The 23370-nt window shown below is 40.5% G+C and overlaps 1 protein-coding gene and 1 long non-coding RNA gene across 15 annotated transcripts in view; one reads left to right on the top strand and one right to left on the bottom strand.

Annotated features, from left to right (window-relative positions):
- The window catches only part of LOC121075963, a 32936-nt gene extending 19761 nt beyond the window's left edge, over window positions 1-13175 (top strand). For 5 of the 14 annotated variants that reach the window (XR_005823285.1, XR_005823273.1, XR_005823283.1 and 2 more), the window contains 6 exons: window positions 30-151; window positions 263-389; window positions 1368-1467; window positions 5034-5168; window positions 8642-8737; window positions 8831-9495. This is a non-coding gene — a long non-coding RNA (uncharacterized LOC121075963). Of the gene's footprint in view, window positions 1-29; window positions 152-262; window positions 390-1367; window positions 1468-3597; window positions 3737-4674; window positions 5169-6751; window positions 7701-7982; window positions 8442-8641; window positions 8738-8830; window positions 9496-12924 lie in introns of those variants that run through there. The other 9 variants (XR_005823272.1, XR_005823286.1, XR_005823278.1 and 6 more) reach the window with 9 other exon arrangements.
- Window positions 6415-23370, bottom strand: part of IMPG2 (interphotoreceptor matrix proteoglycan 2) — a 53397-nt gene continuing 36441 nt past the window's right edge. Inside the window, exons 9-18 of the mRNA XM_040569767.1 lie at window positions 20345-20589; window positions 19701-19783; window positions 15666-15981; window positions 13240-15137; window positions 12195-12414; window positions 10816-11026; window positions 8845-9033; window positions 8490-8688; window positions 7627-7706; window positions 6415-6755 (exon numbers count right to left, since the gene is read on the bottom strand). Of these exons, the coding sequence (XP_040425701.1) occupies window positions 6743-6755; window positions 7627-7706; window positions 8490-8688; window positions 8845-9033; window positions 10816-11026; window positions 12195-12414; window positions 13240-15137; window positions 15666-15981; window positions 19701-19783; window positions 20345-20589 (3454 nt within the window). The 3' untranslated portion in view covers window positions 6415-6742. The remainder of the gene's footprint in view (window positions 6756-7626; window positions 7707-8489; window positions 8689-8844; window positions 9034-10815; window positions 11027-12194; window positions 12415-13239; window positions 15138-15665; window positions 15982-19700; window positions 19784-20344; window positions 20590-23370) is intronic.

Raw genomic sequence — 23370 nt, 5'->3', positions numbered from 1 at the left:
TCATTTAGGCTTTTGTTTCTGATTTGCAGTTGCTGTCCCAGACATAGCCAAGCTTCGTCTTCTGTCTGTTTTTCTTCCATTCTTTCGTCCCTTCCTCTTGCCCTCTCAGAAGCGTCCTGAAGTGAGATCCAGTGGACACAGATGTAGAACAGTAAGTATCACTGTTGCAAGTGGGCTGGGTTGAACACTTCTTTAGTTAGAACCAAGTTCTAGATCAGGACCCTCCAAGCTGAAGCCCTGTGGTATTTTTTCCACTAACTAGGGGGAAGAAAGCTCGCAATGGCAAGGCGTTGAAGCAAGTGCTGTGTAGGCAGCAGAAGTCCTGAAATGATCAAGTAACTCCAGCTGTGTGAGACAGTTGATGGTCTTAGAGAATCCCATCCAAGTAGGTAATTGTATTTTGCTGTACCAGCTCTGTTTTTCAGAATGAATGGCATGTGGTTTTCTAGCGTGGTCTGACATTTAAAACTGGATAAATACTTCTTGGTTTTCAAATTTGGTCCTCAAATGTGTCCTCCATTTGCTGACTGGACTTGGCTAGATTTAAGGGTTCCAATTTCCCAGAGCAGAATGAGAACTGTGTGCAACCCTGTGGACAACATCCTGCTAGAGACTGAGTTAACTGGAGGTGTTTTGAAAAATGTTCATGAGAGATTCATGTGGAGGCTGACTGGGGTTGGACAATTCACATCTTTGGTTTTCTATATCACAGGAATGAATCTCTCTTCTGTTTTTTTTTATGTTTTCTTGTGGGTGTTCCCCCCCTCCCCGATGATCTGCCAGCTCAACTTTTTTATTTTATAAAATCATCTGCTTTTTGCACACAAATAACTCAACAATGGGAAGTTTTGTTATATGTTTATGGAACATACCGGTCAGCATAGCTCATCAGGTTTTTAGATCATGATGTGGAACACTGTTTGCAATGCTGCATCTGGAGAGGAACAGCTGATGGCTTACAAGTCTGTTAGCAGACTGCTGAGGGCACTTGATACGAGACAGTTCTTAAATAGGTGCTGAGCAGCGAAACTGCAGAACCTCTGCTGTACTCAGTTGTGCACACCCCTCACCGATATTTCAGAAGTAAAATTTTGGCCTTGTCCAGTTAGCCTCCTTTGCCAGGTACATGTTTGGTGGTTCATCCTTCCTTCCTGGATGTGGCAGCTGCAGGCTGCAGAGGGTTCTTCCCTCCCCTTTGCAAATCAATATTACGTACACTTAGCCAGGAGCAGCTTATTGACTGGAATGTGTATCAAACTATAGCAATTACGGGATAATTCTCTTCTTCCTTGTATAGAAAACAAGTAAAAAGAATAACCTTAATTTACTGCATAGCTCCTAACCCTTCTTTCTTCCTTCCTTCCAAGCCAAACGATCCCTTTCTGGAGACTGGTTTGTGCTGCCTGAAAACTGTGGACTGGTTCTCTACTTCGAATTCCTTACCAAGAACTTCATTTTTCTTGGCAGGTGAGTGCAATGCTCTTCTGTGGTTTGCCCTTTTAAAAAGTCAGTGGAGTCATGTGGTGTCTTAACAGATGGCCCCAAACCACTGAACATCAGCCTGCTCAAAGTCATCAGCCCACCAATTCTGTGTTCTGTTAGCTCAGTGTATTAGGTGTTGGCATTAGCCATGACAGCTCCCATCAGGAGCTGTGTGCATAATGCAGGAGATTGGACTCTTCTGAAAAGTCGGTCTCTGTGTGTGTGAGGCTCACAGCTGTGATTACTGCAAGCGCTGGGAGGGTATTTCACTGTGGGCTGGGTTGTTGGTTTGATATCTGTAACACGGGCAAGTACGAGCTGACATAATAGATGCTGGTGTGGTGGGGAGAAGGGTAGAGCAAGAACTCCTGGAGGAGCTCTCTAGAACCATGCTGTATTGCCACCAAGGCTGGCTGTGGGTTTCCATCCGTGCTTAAGAGGAGCTGATGGAAAGCAAACCCTAAAAAAGTAGTTGTGGGAAGGTGGAGTGGTGGTGGTTGTTTTGTTGGTTTTAACCAGAAGTTTAAGAAACAACACACACACACACACACACACACACACACACACGCACAAAACCACTGTGCAGCAATCTCTGTTTTACTGACGAAACTTAAAAAGCATTTTTGTGGATCAAAGACCTCTAATACTCCACGCTGGAGATCAGGAAGGGAACAGCAGCCCCTCCCTAGCCAAGCAGATGATTGGAACTGTGAAGGGCAAAGCACAGCCAGCAGTTACCTGTATCTCAGCCTAGGAGACTGGAACCCTGCGCTGCTACTGGAAGTGCTTTGCATTCCCCTTCCTCTCTGGGATGAGAGATCATTTAATCACTGCATAATCCTCTTTTAGGTGGAGGTGAGTGAATTCCCTTGGAGCTCTTTTCCCTGACTGGGTGGAGGTCTTTCAGTCTGGGGACTGCTCGTACACTCTGCTGAGAGACTGCCCCTTCTCTTGCCCACTTTCATCCAGTCACATGCCTGCACGACTGCATAAAGTCTTGATGTATGGCCGTATCCATTGTTGTTGCTGCTTTCATTTTTGTTCAAACTAGGTCAGCCTTTCCAGAAAGGCATAGTTTCCCCATCTGGTAATCAGCTGTGGAGATGCAATCACAACTCCAGTTAACACTAACTCTGATTTGTGTTTAATATAAGACTTTTGGCTAACATTTCAGCCTTCTATGATTCAAGACAGATTGTATTTGTTGTTTTGGTTGTATAAATGAGACCTGGTGAGGGGATCTCCTGAAAAAAAAAAAAAAGCAGGCTTTAACTGTAGCTGACTGCAACTTATATCTTTAATAAATATGTTAACGTAGTCATTAGATGTGCTAACAGTAGAATTGATTTAAAAAATCAATTGGCATGTGTACAACAAAATTCCAGTACTAGGGGCATTTTTCATTCTGAAAGAGAGAGTTGTCCTGTGTTTTCAATGCAACACGAAGACAGATCTCAACGAAGAGCACACGTTTTGAAATGCTGTTGAGCTGGCTCCTGAACAGCCATAGCACCTCAGGCGAGCTGTTACTTGGAGTCCTGCAGCCTGCTGGCATCCTCCAGCCAGAGCTGCCTGCCTGTTGAAAGTGTTTCTTCCTGCAAAGTGTCATGGGTGAACCAGCAAGGAGGGTGAGAGGCAGCAGGGGGGGAGTCCAAGAGGACAGGAACTGAACTAAAATTCCTGGAGCCATTAATAATCTGGAGCAGGGGAGCCAACTAGTGTTGAATGTGGCAAAACAAAATTTCCCAGCTTGGACTGACAGGCAAAAAAAAATTCCTTTCCTGGCCCAGAAATAGCTTTGGATTTGTTGATTTATTTTTAATTTTTTTCATTTGAAAAACCAAAGCAAATAGATGGATATTATGTAGAACATAAGGCTTCTGTTCTCAACCTGGATCAAGCAGTGAAAAGATAACACAGCAATGCTGCTGGTGTTATAGGACATTTTTGAGTAGAAAAAGTACCATGAAACTGCTGTGCGTAACTATTAATATTTAAATGGCAATAATGCTCTGTTGGATTTCATATGCTGTGCATAGTCAGTTTGTGTCTGTCCTAGAGTGCTTACAGATACAAATTGGCATTGCTGAGTGTTGTCACTTTGAGTTTTCACAGGATGAGATGTCTGTCCCTGCTCTGGATCTGTAGCACCATGGCATCCCTGCTGTCCACAGACCCTGTGTGGAGGAGTCGCCCCGTGCTCCCTCTGCTGCCTCTCACATCAAGGACCGATTCAGCAGCTCTGACCAGGAAAGTGAGTGAAAGTCTAAATTGTTAAAGGCTGAGTTATATCCAGTGGTTTTTGCAGTACAGGGCAGTGTGGTTCAAATCGTATTGTTAAATGTTTGAGAGCCTCTGTTAAAGGGGCAATTGACATTGTCTTTCAGGGCCTCATTTTCATTTCTTTCAACCTTGGGGGTGGCAAGCAAGCAATCAGACAGACCTGTCAGTGTTCAGCAAACAGTAACTGTCTTTGTAGGTGTTCTCAAATTAACCCATGGTTCAAACCTGTGCTTTTTAGCTGAAGCAAGTGAAAAACTGCATCTTGACTGTTAACAAGTACTGGTAGATATATAGAGAGAGTATGATTTGGTTTTTATTAGGATATTTAGAGTTTCTTCATAAAGTCCTTCTTGCATATTGTAAGATGCATCCTCAAACAAAGTTTATGTGAAGACATTTGGAGGAGGGGGTCAGGTTTTTTTAAGACATCAAGATCACTGAAGTAACAGCACATTTTGATTCGTTGATTAGAGCTGAAACAGCCTCAAAATGGGCAAAGAGCATTAATAGAAAGCAAAGCACTCATTTGCATGCTTTCCAGCATGAATTTTCAGAATATTACCATGCAAGTGGTAAAGAACTACACTTGGCACATGTGCTGAAAATGAGTTCAACAGCTTAACCCAATTCATTAAAAAAAAAAACAAACCAAAACCTTTCTGATACTACATTCATGTGTCCATGGCTAAGACAGATTTCTTCATATCAAATACTCTCTACATGAATTTTCTAGAAAAAAATATTTTGGAAATTGTATTTTATTGTAGTGAAAATAAGATAGCATTATGTTTATATGTATACACACAAAAAGGAACAATACACTGTATATACAATGAAATGCCTCGTGCTCAATGTAACCAAGAATCTCCTCAGCTTGTGCCCAGCAAATATCCAAATACCTTTTAACAGGTGCCTGGTCCCAGCTGCCGTACACAGCTTAGCAGAGGCAGCGCAGAAGCTCCCCGGGCCGACAGCCCAGCTGCACAGAAGTGTACCCCGAGCCCGTCATCTCCCCCCACTGTGCAGTGGTGGTGACCACGAGGCTTCAGTGCCCCAGGACGGCTCACCTGTGCCCCTGCAAGAGCAGGGCTGTGCCTTACAAAGTCCAGACCAGTGCTACACTGCTCTAGGAGCCCAGGGTCACACAGCACAAGGTAACCTCTGCCTGATAACATCACGTCCCAACAACATTAAGCTGCACTGTGTTGCTTTCAGCTGTCTGGTGTTATTTGGACTTACAGTGGTTTACGTAAGCATTTGTTTGACAGATTCATGGCTCTGATGACCATCCCTGCTACTCAAGGCAAGAAGACACTATGCAAATGATCCAGCGAGGTTCTCCGGAAGAGGTAGAGGAATCGCACTGAAATCTTTACTGGGTTAGATACGTAGCCTCTAGACAAGTAAGTAATTCTCAATATTGTTGAATTTTAAGTAGTATCATTTGGCTGTTGGCACACGTGGGCTGAGAACTATAAATGATTATCTTGGTAAAGATAACAATTACCTTGGCCTTGTTTGTAGGTAGAGGCTGATGTGAGACTGTGCCCTAATCCTGACTGCAATGTTAATGCCTTAACAACAGATTTGGTGACTGAGCAGAGGTCCCACATACCTTAACATGCAGTCAAAACTCGTCTTAACTTCAAGATAAAATTCAGTTTCTGTACCTCAGGATGCACCCCACTATCAATTCAGCTATTTTAAAATGCTTGAGGCTGGCTGCTCCTGCTGAAGAAGTTCTACCCTGGCTTCCACAAAGCTGAGATTACTGGGGCTGGGTTTTTTTTTTTTTGTTTTTCCCCATAAAAACATATTGCCATCTACCAAATATGCATCCATTTAAATACCACAGCCTGATTTGGAAACACAGCTCATGGCAGGCTATCGCCCAGTTCAGTAAAGAAAATTTAAATATTAGTTGGCTGAATTCAACACTGAGTAAATACTAAATATGATTTTTAAGAAGATGGACACCAGTGCCACTAGTATTTCATCATTAAACTATTAATCTTTCTATCCTCTAATTAAATGCACTCTGAAAATAAGCTGTCAGGGAAATAAATAACAGATAAACAACACATATTAACAACAAATTGTCTATGTACAAAAAAATTCAATGTTAGTCACTTAAGCTTTACAGAATATTGGTATAATAGAAGCCCTTTTGCACCCCAGCTTGTGTCTCTGTCAGGAGCAGCTAGAGAGCCAACTATCTTGACTTAATAACACGGTGTTGCAGAATTACAGCCCTGCCTTGCTCAGACACCAGATGTGGTGACTGAACGTCAGCGGTGATGCTTAGTGTTGGGGGAGAACCTTCAAGAGAGCTGCAGGCTCAGCTCTGGGTTCTGTTTCGCTAATGCCAGCTGACAAAAGTTAAAGCAGGCAGCCATAGAAAATAACACCCTTTCCAGAGAGGTTAGGGTTGTATTTATAACAGGAATGCTTTAGAATAATGCTGACACCATTTTATTGTAGTGGTTCTCTCCTGCAAACCATTCATGTGCAAACCAAAGAGTTCTTCCCACTAGTGCTTTATACCTGTACAATTGCTACAGGAGACTCCAGTGGAGGGGATAAATGCCAGACAGGAATTGTAAGGGTGAATTTTATTTTTAGTTTGTGCATGTATCTTCTTTTTTTCTGAGTTTTTTGGTGGTTTTTTTTTTTTTTTTTGCATTGGTATACAAACTCTCACTGTCCATTTCAGAGTTAACGAAAAATGAACTTTCATAACCTCTGCCACTTCGGATCACCTCTTAAAAATGTCACTTTACGCAGAAAAGCCAGAGGTAATTGAGATAAACAGACATCTGTACATTTCAGCCATTCATTTAGAAAACATCTGTATCCATCCATGCAATGTTAAGACTATAAGTAACTTTGCAGTTACATCTGAGCCCATTGCTATGGCAACAAGGTAGTCTTTATCTCCCACATGCTTTCTACTGATTCTTTTTTTTTTTTTTTTTCCTTAAAGCAGCTTCCTGAAATGAAAAAACAGAGAAGCAATGATTAAGTTAGTCTCTTTCAAACTTTGGATTCAAGGCTTATATGAGGCAGCCCTTTCTACTTTCCAGCTGTGGAAAATTTAGAAGCTGATCTGTCTCACGATGAAAAAATGAACAACTGACATGGAAAAATGTGAACTGCAGTTATTTTCAATTAAAAAAGTGGAGTTGGTGATCTTGGAACACAAGGTTTTTGCTACTGCAGTTAATTTTAATCTGATCCCAAGGAATTATACTGCAGTATCTTTCAAACTAACAGAGCTATCTGTAATTTGCTGTTTGCTACAGTGAGAAAACAGTTCAGTTCTGTGGTAGCCTTTTCCATGCTTAACTTGCATCAAAGCACACAGCTCAGCTTGGCTAACTGTTTGGAACTGTAAGCTCTTTATTCTGATAATGTCTCCACAATATCAGACAGTACTGTGCTAGTGATCTGCTGGTTTTTGGTTAGCTGACAAGTCTTGAGCATGGAAGATCAATTAATATGCAATTAATTTTAACATTTCTATTTAAATATAACACCAGGTAATATTAACGATGCTAAAAGAGTTAAGAAGGTTCTATTTGTACTTTAAGGACCTAGTTGATGTCAGTCAGTGCTTCTCTGACACCCATTAACTTTGGAATTCCTCTTCAGTACTTTTAACGTAGCTGCTGGGGATACCTACTTTTGACAGTGATTATTTTAGGTGCTCTAGAAGGGTCAAACCTCTTCAGCAATAATGCTGAAATCTTAACTTCTAGTCCCCTAGCATTTCTAGACCCTTTATATGAAGAATATAGCGATGTAGTGAAGGTTTCGTGAGAAAATGTTAAAGGAATTAGCCAGACAAGATATTTCACTCACATTTGATGCTGCCGAACAAACTCTGCAAACTGACGGTCTTTAGCGTAGAGCTCTATAATTCGAATTCTGTCCTGAATTTCCTAGAATACAAGGAAGACAAATTTAGGTACGTAACAGAAATTAGAATACTACTGAAATAACTGAGTTCTTTTTCTTAGAAAATGAAACTCATATGCTTTGCTATTTCAATAAGACCTTGAAATGGGGCAGTCCAGGACTAAAATTCTTTATGCTATTTTTAAAACTGAAGCACTTCATTTTTGGAGTCCAGTAATACTTAACTGTTAAATCAAAACCAGGGCTTGGAGAGAATGTGTCATTTAAAAGGCTTTAACAAAAACATTTCTCTCTCATAGATACTTTCCCTACACCCAAGCTGGATTCACACCTCTCACCATTGCTTAAGGATTTGCGATTAGCTCATGGATGTAAATCCCTTCTCCTCAGCCTGCTAGGGTAAACGCTGGATACCATGTATACAACAAAGAAGGAGAACAATATGATCTAACTCACAGGTCATAGAAAGACCTAAGCTTCAAAACCCCTGTATTAAAGGCCTGGAGGCTCCAGATTTTCACCGTCTCACTGCAACTGTCTTACATGTGGCAGTTGGCATTAAAAGCTAAACGCTGTGTCTAGCACTAAAGCAAACCATCCCAGTCCTCATGCAGCTACTTAGGCAGTCAGCTCTATTATCATGTGAAATTCATTACTCGTCCGAGCACAACCGTTCCTTTCCATATACTTAAGAGCAAGCAGGGCAAGAAAGCCTTTCTCTCTCCTCCTATATAGTTGCAGCAGCCATAGTTGTGACTTATTTAGCTATTGTATGTCTATGCCAGTGTAAAAGCAATGTCACTTACCTCCTTAGTAAGCTCACTGTTTTCATAAATGTGCCTTATCTCTTCACTGCTGTAGTCGGTGGATGTCTCTGCGCTGGTTGAACTGTAGGATGTTAGCTGAGGGTATCTGCGGTAGTAGTGGCTGTAGCCAGTTGTATCACTTTCATACATAGGGTTGTACTTAACTGCATTCTCAATGGACGAGAGGCTGTCACCCTGCCTGGGGGAACGACAAACAAACTGTGAGCTCTGCAGCCTGGCATTTGGAGGTGCATATGCATACAGCCAGTCACATGTCAGTGACATGCTAAGACTTATGATAGAATTATCCTCATGGTGACAGCTGTCCTTTAAAATATTAGGTGGTGTCACTTACCCCTGAGAGTCCTCGGTGTCGCTCTTCGTGTATTGGTCTCGAAGGGTCCTGGCCAAGAAGAAGATGACAGCAGATGCCACAAGAAGGAACCCTGCCACAGAAGCAATGGCGATACCCACAACCAGTGGTTCAGACACGTACTCCTCACAGTGCTCCCCTCTGTACCACCAGTTCTCTCCTACACGACACCTGCAAAAAGGAAACACTGGGAAATCAGACACCAGGAAAAACTCTGACTTCAGTTAACATAGATGTATTTAATTTCGTCTTATGACAGTGCCTCAGTTATCTTAAAAAACATATTTGTATGTTTAAGCACTAACATTTTGTTATTATTACTATTGTGAACAGCCTTTTTTGTTACTGAGGATTTTAGTGAAGAGAGGTAGAACAAAAAGGATAAAGCGTTAGTGATGGCAAAAAGCCTCTATTTTTTTGCTATTTAGAGTATCCTGCAACGTGTTAAAACTGTAAGGTGTTTAGACCAAGTAAAAAGTTAGGCAGTGATAGAGACTTGCACATGATGTAGCAAACACTGTAAATGTAGTCTTAATGATATTGTAATGCAAATACACATGAAGGTATGTTAATGAGCAGAACGTTTATTGTATGCAAACTCCACAGTGATTAAATACACAATGACTAGAAAAAGGGGTGTGCCTAGAAGTGTATCTTTGCGGCTGCTCCCCTAATCAGCATTTGCTATTTATGCCTTGCCATGGTACTGAATATGACAGCTGTAGCTAATACCACCTTTAAACATACCAGTACAAATAATATAGCTGCATTACACGTGTTGGGGCCTTTTTGCTATAAAAAAAATATATCAAGGAATTGCAATGTATTACAAGCACTCACAGTACTGAGCCTTATTAATACTACACATTAGTAAATTAAGTCTTTTGACATAAATATCTAAGAGTTTACTAAATTAGTAACCAGTATTTGAACTTCTTCAAAATGCTTTTTTCAAAAAAATACTCTACAAATATTTTTCAAAATATTTTTCAAAAATACTGGCCAGAGCATGCTTGAGCTCAGATATTTGTGTCCTATTAATCTATCATACAAATATCATAAAATTTATACTACATCTTTGAAAGTATCCATCCTCATAGCATTAAAAAACATTGTATTGTTTTCCTGGTAGAAGCCAGGACTGTAACATTGACTTTAAAAGTTAGAAGTAAGCTTAAAAAAAGGGGCCTGAACTAACATAAACAATAACCAGTAGTAGCTATCATTCCTTTTTTGTAATAATTTTCCAACCTTTTGTGGAGGGCTGTACTTAGTTTCTAAAAATAGACTGTTACATTGCTGGAAAGGGAAAAAAATAAGTGCAGTATTGGAGTGCACATCAATTTATCTGTGTCTCGTAGCAAGTCATTTCAACTACCTGTAAAATATAGGCATCCTATTTAAACACATCCGTATCCTAAAAAGCACAAAATTTAAACCAGGGGGCCTGTGTCTTGAAACCACACATGTTTTTTCTCAAGTTGCCAATGCTTTACTTTTATGATGTTTTTCTTAACTAAAAGCACCATTTTTAATACATTTATGCTATATAAGGATGCTTTTCAAATCTGAATTTTTGCAACGGAGTCAACTCATAAATGCTTTATGACATTATCTAACACTTTGCTACTTAAGGAAACTGCCAGAGAGAAGTTCTGTCTCAAAAGGTCAATGAAGGTGATTTTAACAACTGAATACATTCCATTGTTATTATTTTCCCTAGATAGTTTTGCTGACTGGCATTTGTGTTCTACTAAATACATTTGTTACTGTCTCATTTCCAAACTTCACATAAGCAAACTAACCCTTCAGCAGCATTACATGAATGATAACCATTGGCATCTCACCTGTTAACGCATTACCTTTGGGAATTTTGCACAACTCCCATGGAGAGCTAAGACAGAGGCAGCAGCACGGCTTTGCCACGGGTCGAACAGAAGGATGACGACCTACCTGCAAATGGCGCCTTGCCCGGGGCTGATGTCGCACTTGCCATCGTTCAGGCAGAAGTTTGGCTGCAGATCACAAATGCTGTTGCACGGCAGCCCATCGATGCTCAGGTAGCCGGGATTGCAGACACACTCAGCCTCCCCACTCCAGCGATTCACCAAGCACTCGGAGAACTCATTGCAGGCCTGGAATTTACAGGGGTCTGCTTGCTCACCTGAGAACACACAAAGCAGAAAACGTTAATAGTCGATGAGAGAGTTAACTGAGGCAAAGCACCATTGCCATTTTCTCTAATGACCTCCTGGTTAAAATAATCTGCAGAAACCCAGCATGTCTTTCCCAAGTCTCAAAGGGTTCTGCTAAGGTGAACAAGCGCTACAAAGTGTTCCTGTCTGCGCCGCGCATGTGAATGGTATGGCTAAGACCACCCAGCAAGCCAATTGAAAAAGCAAGCATAAAATGTTCTTTTTCTTACTGGAACAGGCAGTACCACAGATGTTCTCTGTCTGCTGGAACTATATTTTGCAAATGAATAAAACACAGTTGATCTCCAGTATTTCTTCTTACAGAAAACCTAGGCAGCACACAGGGAAGGGCAAGGGGACTTGGGACACAGCGCCCACTGTGAGTTGATTTGCCTTTGTCTGCAAGGAACACAGGCTTGTAGCATTTGTGACATATCAAGCTTGAGAGGGCTGGCATACAATTAAATGATCAATATCAGAAGATTTTTCATGCTAAAAATGACCATCTTCATAACAGAGCTACCCCAGAAGGACAGCTACCACTTGCCATCAGCTCAGCACTGTTATTTTCCTTAACTTTAAAACAGGAAATATTTCCAGGTTGCTTATATGGTAAACTGCTGGCTAACTTGGGCAGCAAAGAAACTTCCCTGTATCAGAAGAGTAAATTAAGAGGGCCAGTAGTGTTTTACTGCAATCAAGCCCTGACCACAAGAATAAGGCAGCAGAAAGTATCGGTGCAGACTCCTCACAGCTAAACGGGCTGCCACCTGTGGGAATAGTCCCATGGAGCAACTCCAAACCATACATGAAGATAAGCTCAAGAGAGAAGGGCACCACTGCTCTTGCTGACCAATCTTCCTCCAACTCCTCAGTGAAAACACAGTGACAATTACATAAAGTTTTGTTCCCATATTTCTATACAGGCCCCCCTACAGTTTGCTCAGTCCATGTCCCATTTTGCTTTTCTTATCTTCAGTCCCTTAACAGACTTTTGTTTGTGTACTTTAACTCTGTGAAAGTCTGTCCTAAACTCCAGTGGGTGAGCTCTGAGCTGCCGGGATCCTGAGTAAGTTCTTAAAGCAGAAGTTGCTCTAAATCCCTTGCCCCAAAACTGCATTTTTCTGCCATCCTTACCTGATTCCACATCCAGGGAATATTTATCAATGGCCAGGTTCATGGTGTGATACGCAGTGTTGCAGAAGTCTTCCAGGATCATGTACACAGCATTGGTGACATTCCGAGGCACGGGTTTGGCAAATTTCATTCGACTGTTCACCACAATGCTGCCATTTCTGAAGTTCAGGATTTCCAGATTCTGGAAGCCCGTCAGGTTTGACTGAAGATACGGAACCAGCTGCGGCACAGGGACAAGGACAGAAAAGCTGAAATTTCAAATCTCTGCTCAAGCCAGTTGCACTGGTATTGCATCAGGCAGCAGGGATCTGAATTGGTTTATCCAAATCCCACTGTAAGGGTATTAAAACTTTTCCCAAATACCAATTTGCAGAAGGTTTCTTAGTCTACAATTTATATTCACAGTTCTTGGGACACACATGGTACTCTCCTTGCTCTAAGCACCAGGCATACTTGTCATTTCAAAGGGTATTTCTGTCAAGCCCCTTCCCCTTCTGTCTCTCTTCTTTGCTCCCTCCATCTCCCATAGCAAAATATTAATTTCAGTCAGGAGATGGGAACTGACAGGTTAAAATTTGATAGTTGTTGCTGTATTACTCCTATGAAGCTTAGCTAGCTATTGGCTTTTTAAGAGATCAGTCAAACTGCCTCTTACTTAGGGTGGGTTGAACATGTTGCAGAAAGGTTATCTCCTGACAGTCCCAATTTATTTACTTCTCTTTCCCCATAGACCAAATCCAGAGCACTCCAGAGGGAACTGAAGGGAATGTTGTACTGACTTCAGCTACACTGCTGCATCTACTGACACCAGCAGAGCATCTGGAATGTGTCACAGTTAAGATAACGAGCTTTTGAGAAACAGAATTCTGACTGAATAAGCTCCCCTCTCCCCCATGTTCCCAGACAGCATTTTCCCATAGAAGGACACACATAATATCTGGACACACCTGTCTTGAGTTTGTGTCTGCAAAAGAGAGCATACCAACTATTATTTACCAACAATTTCTACCTGGCAATAAATACTTAGCAGAGAAGTGCTTCTTACCAGTTCTAAGAATCGTTGCTCTAATGCTTTATATTCAGGGGAATTTTTGTTGAACAGGTCCTCTGAAAACATCATGTTGGTAACCCGAAGACTAAAAAACACGACCAGAGCTCGTGATGGGACAGGAGTGCTGTTGTGGTTCTCACGCGTGGCCCACGCCACGCTGGCCATCTCTGTGGATTGGGCATGGGTGGTCAGCTCCACGTGACTGTCGGTCAGGCTTCTTCCCTCCTCACTCGGCACAGGAGAAAAGCTGACAACGCTCACGTGATCCAGCCCCACTGACACATCCAGGACCCTGGCTGTTTCATCTCCCACCTTTGCTGAGGTAACCACCAATGGTGACGCTGTGGATCCCATCGGAGGGAGACGGGATGGAAGCTCAGCAACGTTTGCTGTTACATTCACAGTTACGTAAGAGTTCTTAACAGTGCTGATGCTCGTGGAAACAAGCATGCTGTGGTCTGTACCACCCTGTCCAGCAACGCCCTCTAGAACAGTGGCCTGTTCTATTACAGAAGGAACCGTAGTTGCAGCTTCAACTGCAGTTGCTGTTGCTGATTCTACTGTCTGATCTAATATATTTTCTAGCACTCTGTCAGTAGGCAAAACATCAGCTGGTTTCTTTATTGCCGAGCCAGTGTTTTGGCCTGCCAAAGATGTATCCAGGGCTTGCTGCTCTTCTGTGGAAGTATTACTGTTTACCACGAAAGGATCTGCAGTCAGAACAGTTTCTGAACTGCTTGTGTCCAAGTAGCCTATCGTAGCAGCTTCAGCCACATCTGACTGTCCTGCTGTGAACACTTCTTCTGCCAGTGGCCTGTTTTCAATCTGGTGTTCAACTGCTTCAGAAACGATCTCTTGACCTGCACTGGACTCTTCAGGTTGCTCTACACTGATAGTTATGGTAGATGTAAGACTATTGTCCGTACTGAGGGTTACGGTAGATGTAAGATTATTGTCTGTCCTGAGGGTTAATGTAGATGTAAGACTATTGTCCACACTGAGGGTTACTGTAGATGTAAGGCTACTGTCCATAGCGAGGGTTACTGTAGATGTAAGGAGACTATTATCTTCAACAGACAGATCTGTATTGTGTGTTGAGACAGGGGCTTCTCCAGTTGACGTGTCTACAGAATAATAGTCTTCTGACGGCTCCAAAACGAAGGGTGGTTTAACAAAAGAAGAATCATACATGCTCGATGTTTCTGTCTGTGTAGATGGCTCCACAGGCAATGGCTCCTCTGTCTGTAGCAGAGATACCTGCTGAGTTGTAGTCTCTGGAAAGACAAATATTTCAGACTCATCGAGAAAATTTTCTTCTATATCGGCCATACCTTGATTTTCATCTTTGGAAGGATCATCATCTAGTTTATTCCTAGAGTTAAGAATATAATCTAAGATCAGGCCTTCAGGAATATCCTCGGTTCTGATTAACAAAGATTCATTATCATCATCAAGCCAGCTATCAGGACCAGGGTAGAAAACAGGTTCCAGCGTTGCTTCTTCCCAAGGCCAAATACTTGACTCCATTTCTTTTCCTGAACCATCAAAAGCTGAACCAGACCCATCATCATATGTAATTCTATCTCCGAGATAAATATCAGTTTCAGCTTCCACAGGGTGTAATTCTAAGGGAAAAGGACTTCCTTCCACAGACTCATGCAACACAGAGCCTGCATTGCTACTGTCTGCAGGACTACCCTGAGTTACTTCTTCCATCTCAGCAGAGGCTGTTGCTTTAGTATCAGTCTCTATGACTGCCGAGGAGGCCACTGTTGATGCAGAAAACAGGGGAACTATGTAATCATCTGTGGATGGAGGTTCTTCAGGCACAAGGTGAGAAGGGGGACTCGAAGGCAGAATAAAGTCTTCAGATAGTCCAGTATCTTCAAACCCTAAAAATAGAAATTAGTTTCCATTCAGTTTTTGTTTATACCAAAAAAAGAGTCAAATGCAGTTTATTTTGTTGTCTGTGGATCTGCATTCAGCATGTTTCCTGTGATATATATTGACCTTTGTATGCTGAAGTCAGAAGGACCCCTGGTAACCTCTCCACTTTTCATTATGATATTCTGTGAGCCAAATCAGGACTGCAGAGTATGCAATAAAGCAATTACTGTGTAGTGTGTCCTGAGGCTAATTAGTCTGCTTCAGAGATCAGTTACCTCTGCATGGTATCATGCCCTATATGAAAATGTTTCTGTGCAATTAAAGAAGCATCGTACACGTAATTTCCTGGAGAGGCAAACAGGCATTATCACCTGTTACCAATGTTTTATCAAAATGAGAAGGTAAAAACAATCAGAGAAATATATCCAATTTGTAGACCTTTCTGAAAAGTCATTTTGGTAAACTACCCTTTTGGTGAGTGCCACAGGACACTTGTGTCCAAATTTAAACTTCAGTCAATGGCATGAACTTACCATCTGAAGAATCAGGGGCTGACAGCCATTCCAGGGAGTCACGCTCTAACACTGGTGTGGTGACCAAAGGAGGAGTCTGATTCCCACCTTCTAAATTCAGCCCATCAGGCGAAGAAGTGACATCAACTTCTGAGGAAAGTGGAGCTTCAGGTGTCCAACTGACCTCAGAGTCCTGATTTGCTGGTCTTCGGTGGATTTCATTGTCATTGGACTCTTCACTATCTGAAGTGGAATCTGGTTTGGTGGAATCTAAGGGCAAGGTATTGCTGACAGTTGATTCATCTGCTGAAGGCCGTTCAGCTAAAAAGGTGTTATCCTGAAACAAAACCATAACCACTATTACAGGGGCAGTACGGTCTGTCCACGTTGGGCTGAACATATCAAAGGTGTTAACCAGCAGCAAAATCCGGTATTATTGCCTCTGTGAGGAAGTAACAATAGCAACAGAAGGGGCCCAGCTGGAAGGGTTGGCAAATGTACCCTTTGTTAATAACGTTCAACGTACATGTAAAATGCACATCCTTGTGACATACATTTTGTATCCAGTCATGGCCACTACAAAACGAAAGCAGCCGTTCCAGTTCTTTGGAGTGCAGCTTCAGTTAGTTACGGTATTAAGAGACTTACCATCAGTACCCACACCATGTCTTTTCCTTTTCCTTACTGAAAAACTGAACTATATCTAATTAAATGGAAGATAAACACAAACAATACTGCCTTCCTTCCTAAGGCATGAAGAGGTCGTAGCAGCTATTATTCACCAGCTACATAATCAATACAGTAATTGTTATGGTTACTATCATATATAAAAACAGTTTAGAAACAACTCGAATGCACAGATGTATGTATGGTTGGCAGTCATTTATGTTTTGGTATGTGAACCTGGGAGGGAAACAATAACCATAATGTAAACAGGAATGTTTAGAACTTAGAACAACTTCAGTCTCAAAGCTGAAATGCTTGTGTGGAAAGAAAAGTTTTTGTTCAGCAGTAATGATGAACAAAGAGTATACACAATTAAATTTGCAAATTATATGAACTGTGAAAAAGCCTCCAATCTGCACACTGTGTAATTATATACCACGATCCAGTCACTATTTGGTTTACAGTTAGAATACTGAACACATTTTATCTTTTAATATTAATGTACACCCACAGTGTCTGATGAGGTAATTATATTGCAAAAAATCAGCAAAGAGATTATTTGATCAAGACTTGCACAGCTACCTGTCCAGCTATCAATGCTGTGCAACAGTCAGAAATGGGGGAAAAAAGCCTTGAGGTATGAAAAACTGCCAAATGAAGAAAAAAGGATTAACTTACTAAGAACTAACTAATTGCTGATGGTGGCTACTAAAGTGGACACCAGACAAAGGTTTCAGTAGTACGTATTACAGTTCAAAAAACCTATTGATTTAATCATTCTGTAGCTCACTATTCCTTTCGAATCCCTCTCTTTTACTTTAGCGTGAATAGTAGGAAAACTCCAAATACATTTCAATTTGAAATTTTACTCCTGGTAGAAACACGGGTAAATTAAATTTTCAACTTCATTCAAACTATATTTGAACATTTTAGAAACAATTAAGTTATTTTCATCTAATTATTTGTCTACCTGAATTGACCATGGTTTTTACACCCAGTTGTTATGTCACCACAGTCTTCTCATACTTTTGAATGTATATGGTAACAATCAGTTGAGAAGTATATACACCATATAGACATGTGCTCCAGCAATTATCTTTTTTGGCAAAGTTGGCTCTTATAAATAAACCTGTGAAAAAAGTTACTGTGCAAGATCAGAAACAAATTACACATATAAATTCCATAGAGAATGAAAAAGGACTACCAGCAATAGCTTCTCAATACATTTTTTATGTGAGCATTTAGTTGCCAGGAATTGCACCTCATCATTTATTTTAACGTGGACAGATGTTCCTATGACAACTAACGTTATTCAAAGATTCTTGTTACAGTGCTATATATTATATTAACAAGTTTAATATCATATTGGCAAGTGCTGTTTTTTTGCTAATGCCTTGAAAGGCTTACAAATATGACAGATGACTGCAAACACAGAACACCCTCCCTGATTTTCCATTTTCTGCTGCCAGAAATACATTGTGCTCAATAAGCTGAGGCATTCTACCTGTTAGAGCTCAACAGAAATAACAAAAAAATACAGATTTCAAAAGCTACACTTCAATTTTTCTTCATTTTTAAGAGAGCTGTAAAACTCAAAGAAAGGAATTAATGATTAGTTGGTACATCTGCTAGCAATAAGATGGTGAAGTAATGATAGTTCCACATTATGTCATGACCCTGTACGATAATACAAATCCAACTCATTCCCAAATCAACTGCAAAAAATAATAGCAAAACTCTTTCTCACAGGTAATGGTTCTACTTAACAGTATCTACTTGAACCATAAAGGTTTGATGTCTCTGCAAATAACTGACTAATCATTTTGGCCTTCTTTACTGTTTTAGCAGCTTATGATTTTCTTAAATTTATCTGAAATTACTTCCCAAATTATCTGTGTATTGCAGACTGTACACAGCTGTTTTTTGGATATACTCAGTACTTTGTATATAACCACACTTCTTGACTGAAGACAGAGATGACATTATTATTCATAGGCCATGATTAGAAAAATGTAACATCCGGTATTTTTTCCTGTACATGCTATTCCCTAAAATTGATTTAAAATGGAATAACATTGCAAAGCTATCTCTACTGTAAAATCTTCTTGCCTGTATATGTCCAAGTATCCACAGAAAGAATGTGAAAACAGCAGAATTATTGTGCTAAAATAAACATGTGACATTTTAATCCAGTTAGATAGTTCTAGTAAATAGAAAGCCCCTTCCTGAAAGTTAAATTAAATTCCTATTTATCCACATCATGATTAAACCATTTATGGCAAATCTATATGAATTTGCATTTTAGATACTAATGGTTAGTTTTTAAAACTCTGGGAAAACTGGCATGAAATTAAGGATATTATACCTATGACCATTAGAACAGGAATCTTTGGCTTCTGTGAAGTCACTGAGAATTTTGCTTCTATAAAGGTTTTAGAGGTTGGCCTGAAATAAAGCATGTTTTTATTCACAACAGTATCTCATAATGAGCTTCGTGAAAACCTGCCATCAAACTTAGTAGGATCTGGGTTTTGCGGCATGAACTGAGCTCATTTCTTTTTGGAAGGCACATCTGTGTTACTCAACAGAGCAGAAACCTACTGGATAAATCCTTAAGCCCAGACAATGCTCCACCATTCAAAAATACTAGCTGTCAGCAGAACTCACTCGATCTCAGCATCACTGGCACCTAACCTGGTATCTCTGCTTGAAGCCCCTTTACATGATACAGAGATGTTCGGGGATACTAACTCTCCTGTCCAATCAAGAGCTTGATTCTATGTCCTGGATTGTTCCAGAGCTAATCAGATGAGATAATTATATATTTTTAAAAATAGAATACAATAAACCAGTGGCTATTATTTTTTTCTGTTTTTCCTTTGCTAGCATCAAGGGGATGGACATCTAAAACCTAAACTAAGAACTAAGGGAAAATGAAACAATAACAAAAGGAGCATGTGGAACTTACCCTTTTATCTCTTCTCACAGGCAGCTTTACTGCTTACATTTATTTATTGCTTTCCAAAGAAAGGCAGTATTGTGGGACAAATATCTTTAGAGCAATTTACAATCTAAATAAACATTCAAAAAAAAAAAAAAACAGACAAAGGAAGCCTAGACACGGCTGGACAGCCAGGAACACAACAATGTGCCATGTAATATACGATGATCACAGAAAAGTGTTGTGCACAGGTAACAAATTATCAGGTGAGAGATTTCACAAGAGGTTTTTTTTCCACTGTATTGTGTGCCTTTCCTGACTATGTATTCTGCAAAATCAATATGATAGAAAAGCTCTGGGTGCTGGCTTTAATTCCATCTTGCTGAATTAAGCTGTTCAAATGCACGCAAAGGACATATCTCAAATTAAAAGGTCAGAATCATACTCACATCAAACTCCACACGCTCCAACACAACTGGGTGCTCAGTAATCCAGGCTGGATCTTCTTGGGTAGGGTGTAGTATTTCTTTCACTGGGAAAATATAAGTACATAGGTTCTAAAGGCTGCAGTAGCAGTGCAAAGAAATTGTTTTAGAACAATTTGTTTAGGCTGAAAAACCCTTCCTCATCTCAGATCTGTGAGACCTTTTCAGCAAGTTTGCTGGAAAGATTTTGTCTCTGGAAACATCCCCAGATCACGCACAGGAATAGAAGAGAAAAGATGGGAACAGGGGAGAGGGACAGCACCACTCCACCAACTATGGCAGGACCTTTGAATATTCAACAATAAGCCAGGTATTTCGTTTGTGCTGCTCAAGGCCAAGGCAGAGCTACTAAGCTGAAGTGCTGAAAGCAATATGCATCATGTGAAACACATTTTCCCTTCTCTTCCTGTTAACTGCTGAAATATTACTGCACACCACAAACCTTGGTGTCAAATGAAAAAAGAGACAAATCTAAAGGATTGAGAATGGGATGCTACTGCTGTTGACTTGACCTGGTTAAAATTAGAGCAAAATCAACTGCAACACCATTGTGTTTGTGATTTCTTTTTAATTATTCAAAGGGCAGATGAATCATAAGTAATACTCACCATTAGTAAGTTGGAGAGAGCTTGGGTCTAAAATCAAGGAAGTGTTTTCAAGCAAGGCATTTTTCTGGAGAATTTCAGCAATATAATATTGGAAATCGCTGATGGTGTAAACAACTGTTGGATTATCCTCTATGTCCATAAAGGAGTTGTCCTCCACCTTGTTGGAATGAAGGTTAATCAGGTCCCAGGTGGCATTGCTGATGGCTTCTCCATCAAAAGTAACAGCATAGTGCACTTCCACCCCACTTTGGTTTCACAAAGAGAGAGAGAACACACATGAGAGATGCAAGGCTTTCCATGGCAAATGCTATGATTTTTTTCCAAGAACCTGTGTCACTACCCTTTTTTAAATATACAAATACATTGCTTTTAAGGATTCTAGGTAAAAAATAATTAATTATATTACTTTTCACACTTGTGTCTGCCTGCCTGTGTTTTCTCAAGGAAAAGGTTACCAGAACACAACATCTGGCCTGGTCACAGCCCTGTATTTCTACTTCTGAAGGGTAGAAGGACCGCCTGGAGACCAAACTGATGGCTTTCTGTCTGCATTATCCATAGACCCGCCAACATGCAGTGTAAGATCTGAGGTAAGAAAGGAGCCTGGGAAAACAGGCTGTGTATAGTAGCAATATACAGTAGCAAGTGGGAGCCCTGATCACTGTCACTGTGCAATGTCCATCTGCTTGAAATAATGCCTTTAGCAGCACTCAAATAGTATTTAATACGCCTTATAATTAGAAGCCTTTTTCTAGACTCATTTGATCATTTATTCTCTAACAAAGTTTTGTGTCTATGTACAGCTTAGCTGTTTCATATTAACTCTCCTCCATTTTCTCCATGTTCTTCTCCTAATGTCTGGATGTCCTCTTCCATGTGACAGAGTTGGTAGCAACCAGATTTACCATACACTGGGCATAAGCACAAGGGAGTCTTAGAAAATAGAGCATACTTCGGCTGTACACAGGGCACAGCAAGAAATGAAGTAATCTATGAAGTGCTAGGAAAATGTGCTCCAAAGACAGGTTTCCTTCATTCCACAGAGCTGGACTAAAAGTAAAATTGCCAAAGTAATGGCTCAGTTCAGAGAAGGCTCTAATGCCCCAGTGCCAGGTACAACAAAGACATAATCAGCAGACACATGAACTGAAAGCAGGAGCTTGCTGGAGTTTTGCTGCTGGCCCTGTTATTGAAATGAGCCCGCCGTAGGCTCATCATGGGCACTGAGTGTCAGTAGAGGAAATGAAAAAGGACAGCAGCAGCGAAAAGTCATGGCAAAGATGCCATACAGCATGCTAGTCAAAAAGTAACATTTACATTTAACACAACTGTGCTGTCAGTTGTAGTTAATAATTGCTAAGTAATAACAATGACACACCATCATCTGTCTGGAAAGGGCTATAACATCTGGTATTTGGAACATAACCTCTTTGAATTGCTGCATGCATCTTAGTCTGCAGAAGTGCAGAGTAATAGAGGATCACATTCAGTCACTGTTGCTTGTGAACAGATTTGCTCAATACCTTTCTTTGTTCAGTAACCTTCTAAAATTAAAATGCTCATTCTCTGTAGAACTGTTTGTGGACACTGGCTAGAGCCTTACTGAGAAATATACAAAATAAAATAATACTTCTAGTAATTTAAAGGCCGCAGTTCTTTTTTGTTTGTGAAATTCTTCAAATAATATTGAAAGAGGAAAATTTAGGATGCTTAACCTGCATATATCTACCAAAAAACATGTGTTTCTACCAAGTCAAGACTGATGTCTTCTTCTGCTAAGAAATGTTTGTAAAATTACTGCTAAGATGCACAGCAAATCCAGCCTTGAAGGAGCTTAAGCCAATTGCCTTTGCTGGATAACTATGGTTTTCTTACTTATTTTAATTTATCTAATAACAATCATATCTATCCAAGATTTTGCTGCTAATTAAAAAGACCTTGAGTCATCATTAAACAATTTTGTTTTCTTCAGAGAAGAGACTCCTATACACAAGCTAGCCCAGTAGCTGACTTCTGTTTAGGATGGTTTTCCTCAAGCAGTTTCTTATAAGCAGCATTTAAATAAGCAAATTAGGTTTATTCATAATCAGAACAGATGAGTTACTTGCAGTTGCTGGTAGAACCCCCTCACATAGTATTTATGCTGGATAACTATCTCGCTGTGGAGCCAAAACCACAAATCCCCAAGACAGTCAGTGTCATCCAGCTAAGGTGCTTTTCCATCTGTATTATGACAATGTGTATAAAAATGTCTTTACCTGTCCTCCTCAGGAGAGCTGAATACAGAAACAAAACACAACAGCAAAACCTGTTAAATCAACATCACCATTTCCTTAAAGTCCAGCTTTACCAAATTTGCTTTTGTATTCTACAGGGCACACAAATTTCAAAATCCATACAGCAAAATGTTTATAAGTTGCAAAGTTGATCTGCTGCATAACCAATTGTTCAGCTTTTACTGAACTGACATACTTCCTATTGATCACAAGGAATCAGCAGAGCAGAGCCACTGCACTGTATTGCAAGTAAGGCACTTAAATTGCCATTAGTACCAAGAGAAACAAGGCTCACTAATTCTACCTGAAGGTCAGTTTACAAACACATTTTTTCTCGTGCGCAGCAGAGCATAGAAAGAATCTGGTATTTTGCCAGGAATACCAACATTTTATTTAACTTCTGAAATAAACGGAGGGCTTGCAAATGTATTAGACTGCAAATACTGAGAAAGAAAGTTTTGCTACCTCCCAGGCAGAGCTTCAGCAGGGTTTCCCCACGTCATTACCCCAGTTTGCTGTGGTTCTAGCCAGAAGTGAAAGTAGGAACTGAAAAGCCAAACCTGCCTCCAGGCTCCTGTGAGGGCTGAAGACAATGTCATTCTGTTTTCCTTGCTGATGCAGGGATAACTTATGTATCTATCAATCAGTCTTATCAGGTCAGGTAATTATTCTCCTACAGCAGGCCACAACAAAGTGGAGTTTATCAATCCATTTGGGCAATTGGCACGGGGAACATTCCTGCCTTGTTGT

The sequence above is a fragment of the Cygnus olor genome, chromosome 1, assembly GCF_009769625.2.
Source record: "Cygnus olor isolate bCygOlo1 chromosome 1, bCygOlo1.pri.v2, whole genome shotgun sequence".
In the NCBI taxonomy this organism is placed as follows: domain Eukaryota; kingdom Metazoa; phylum Chordata; class Aves; order Anseriformes; family Anatidae; genus Cygnus; species Cygnus olor.
Note: the sequence above shows the minus strand (reverse complement) of the source record. Positions and strands in the feature narration are given on the sequence as shown.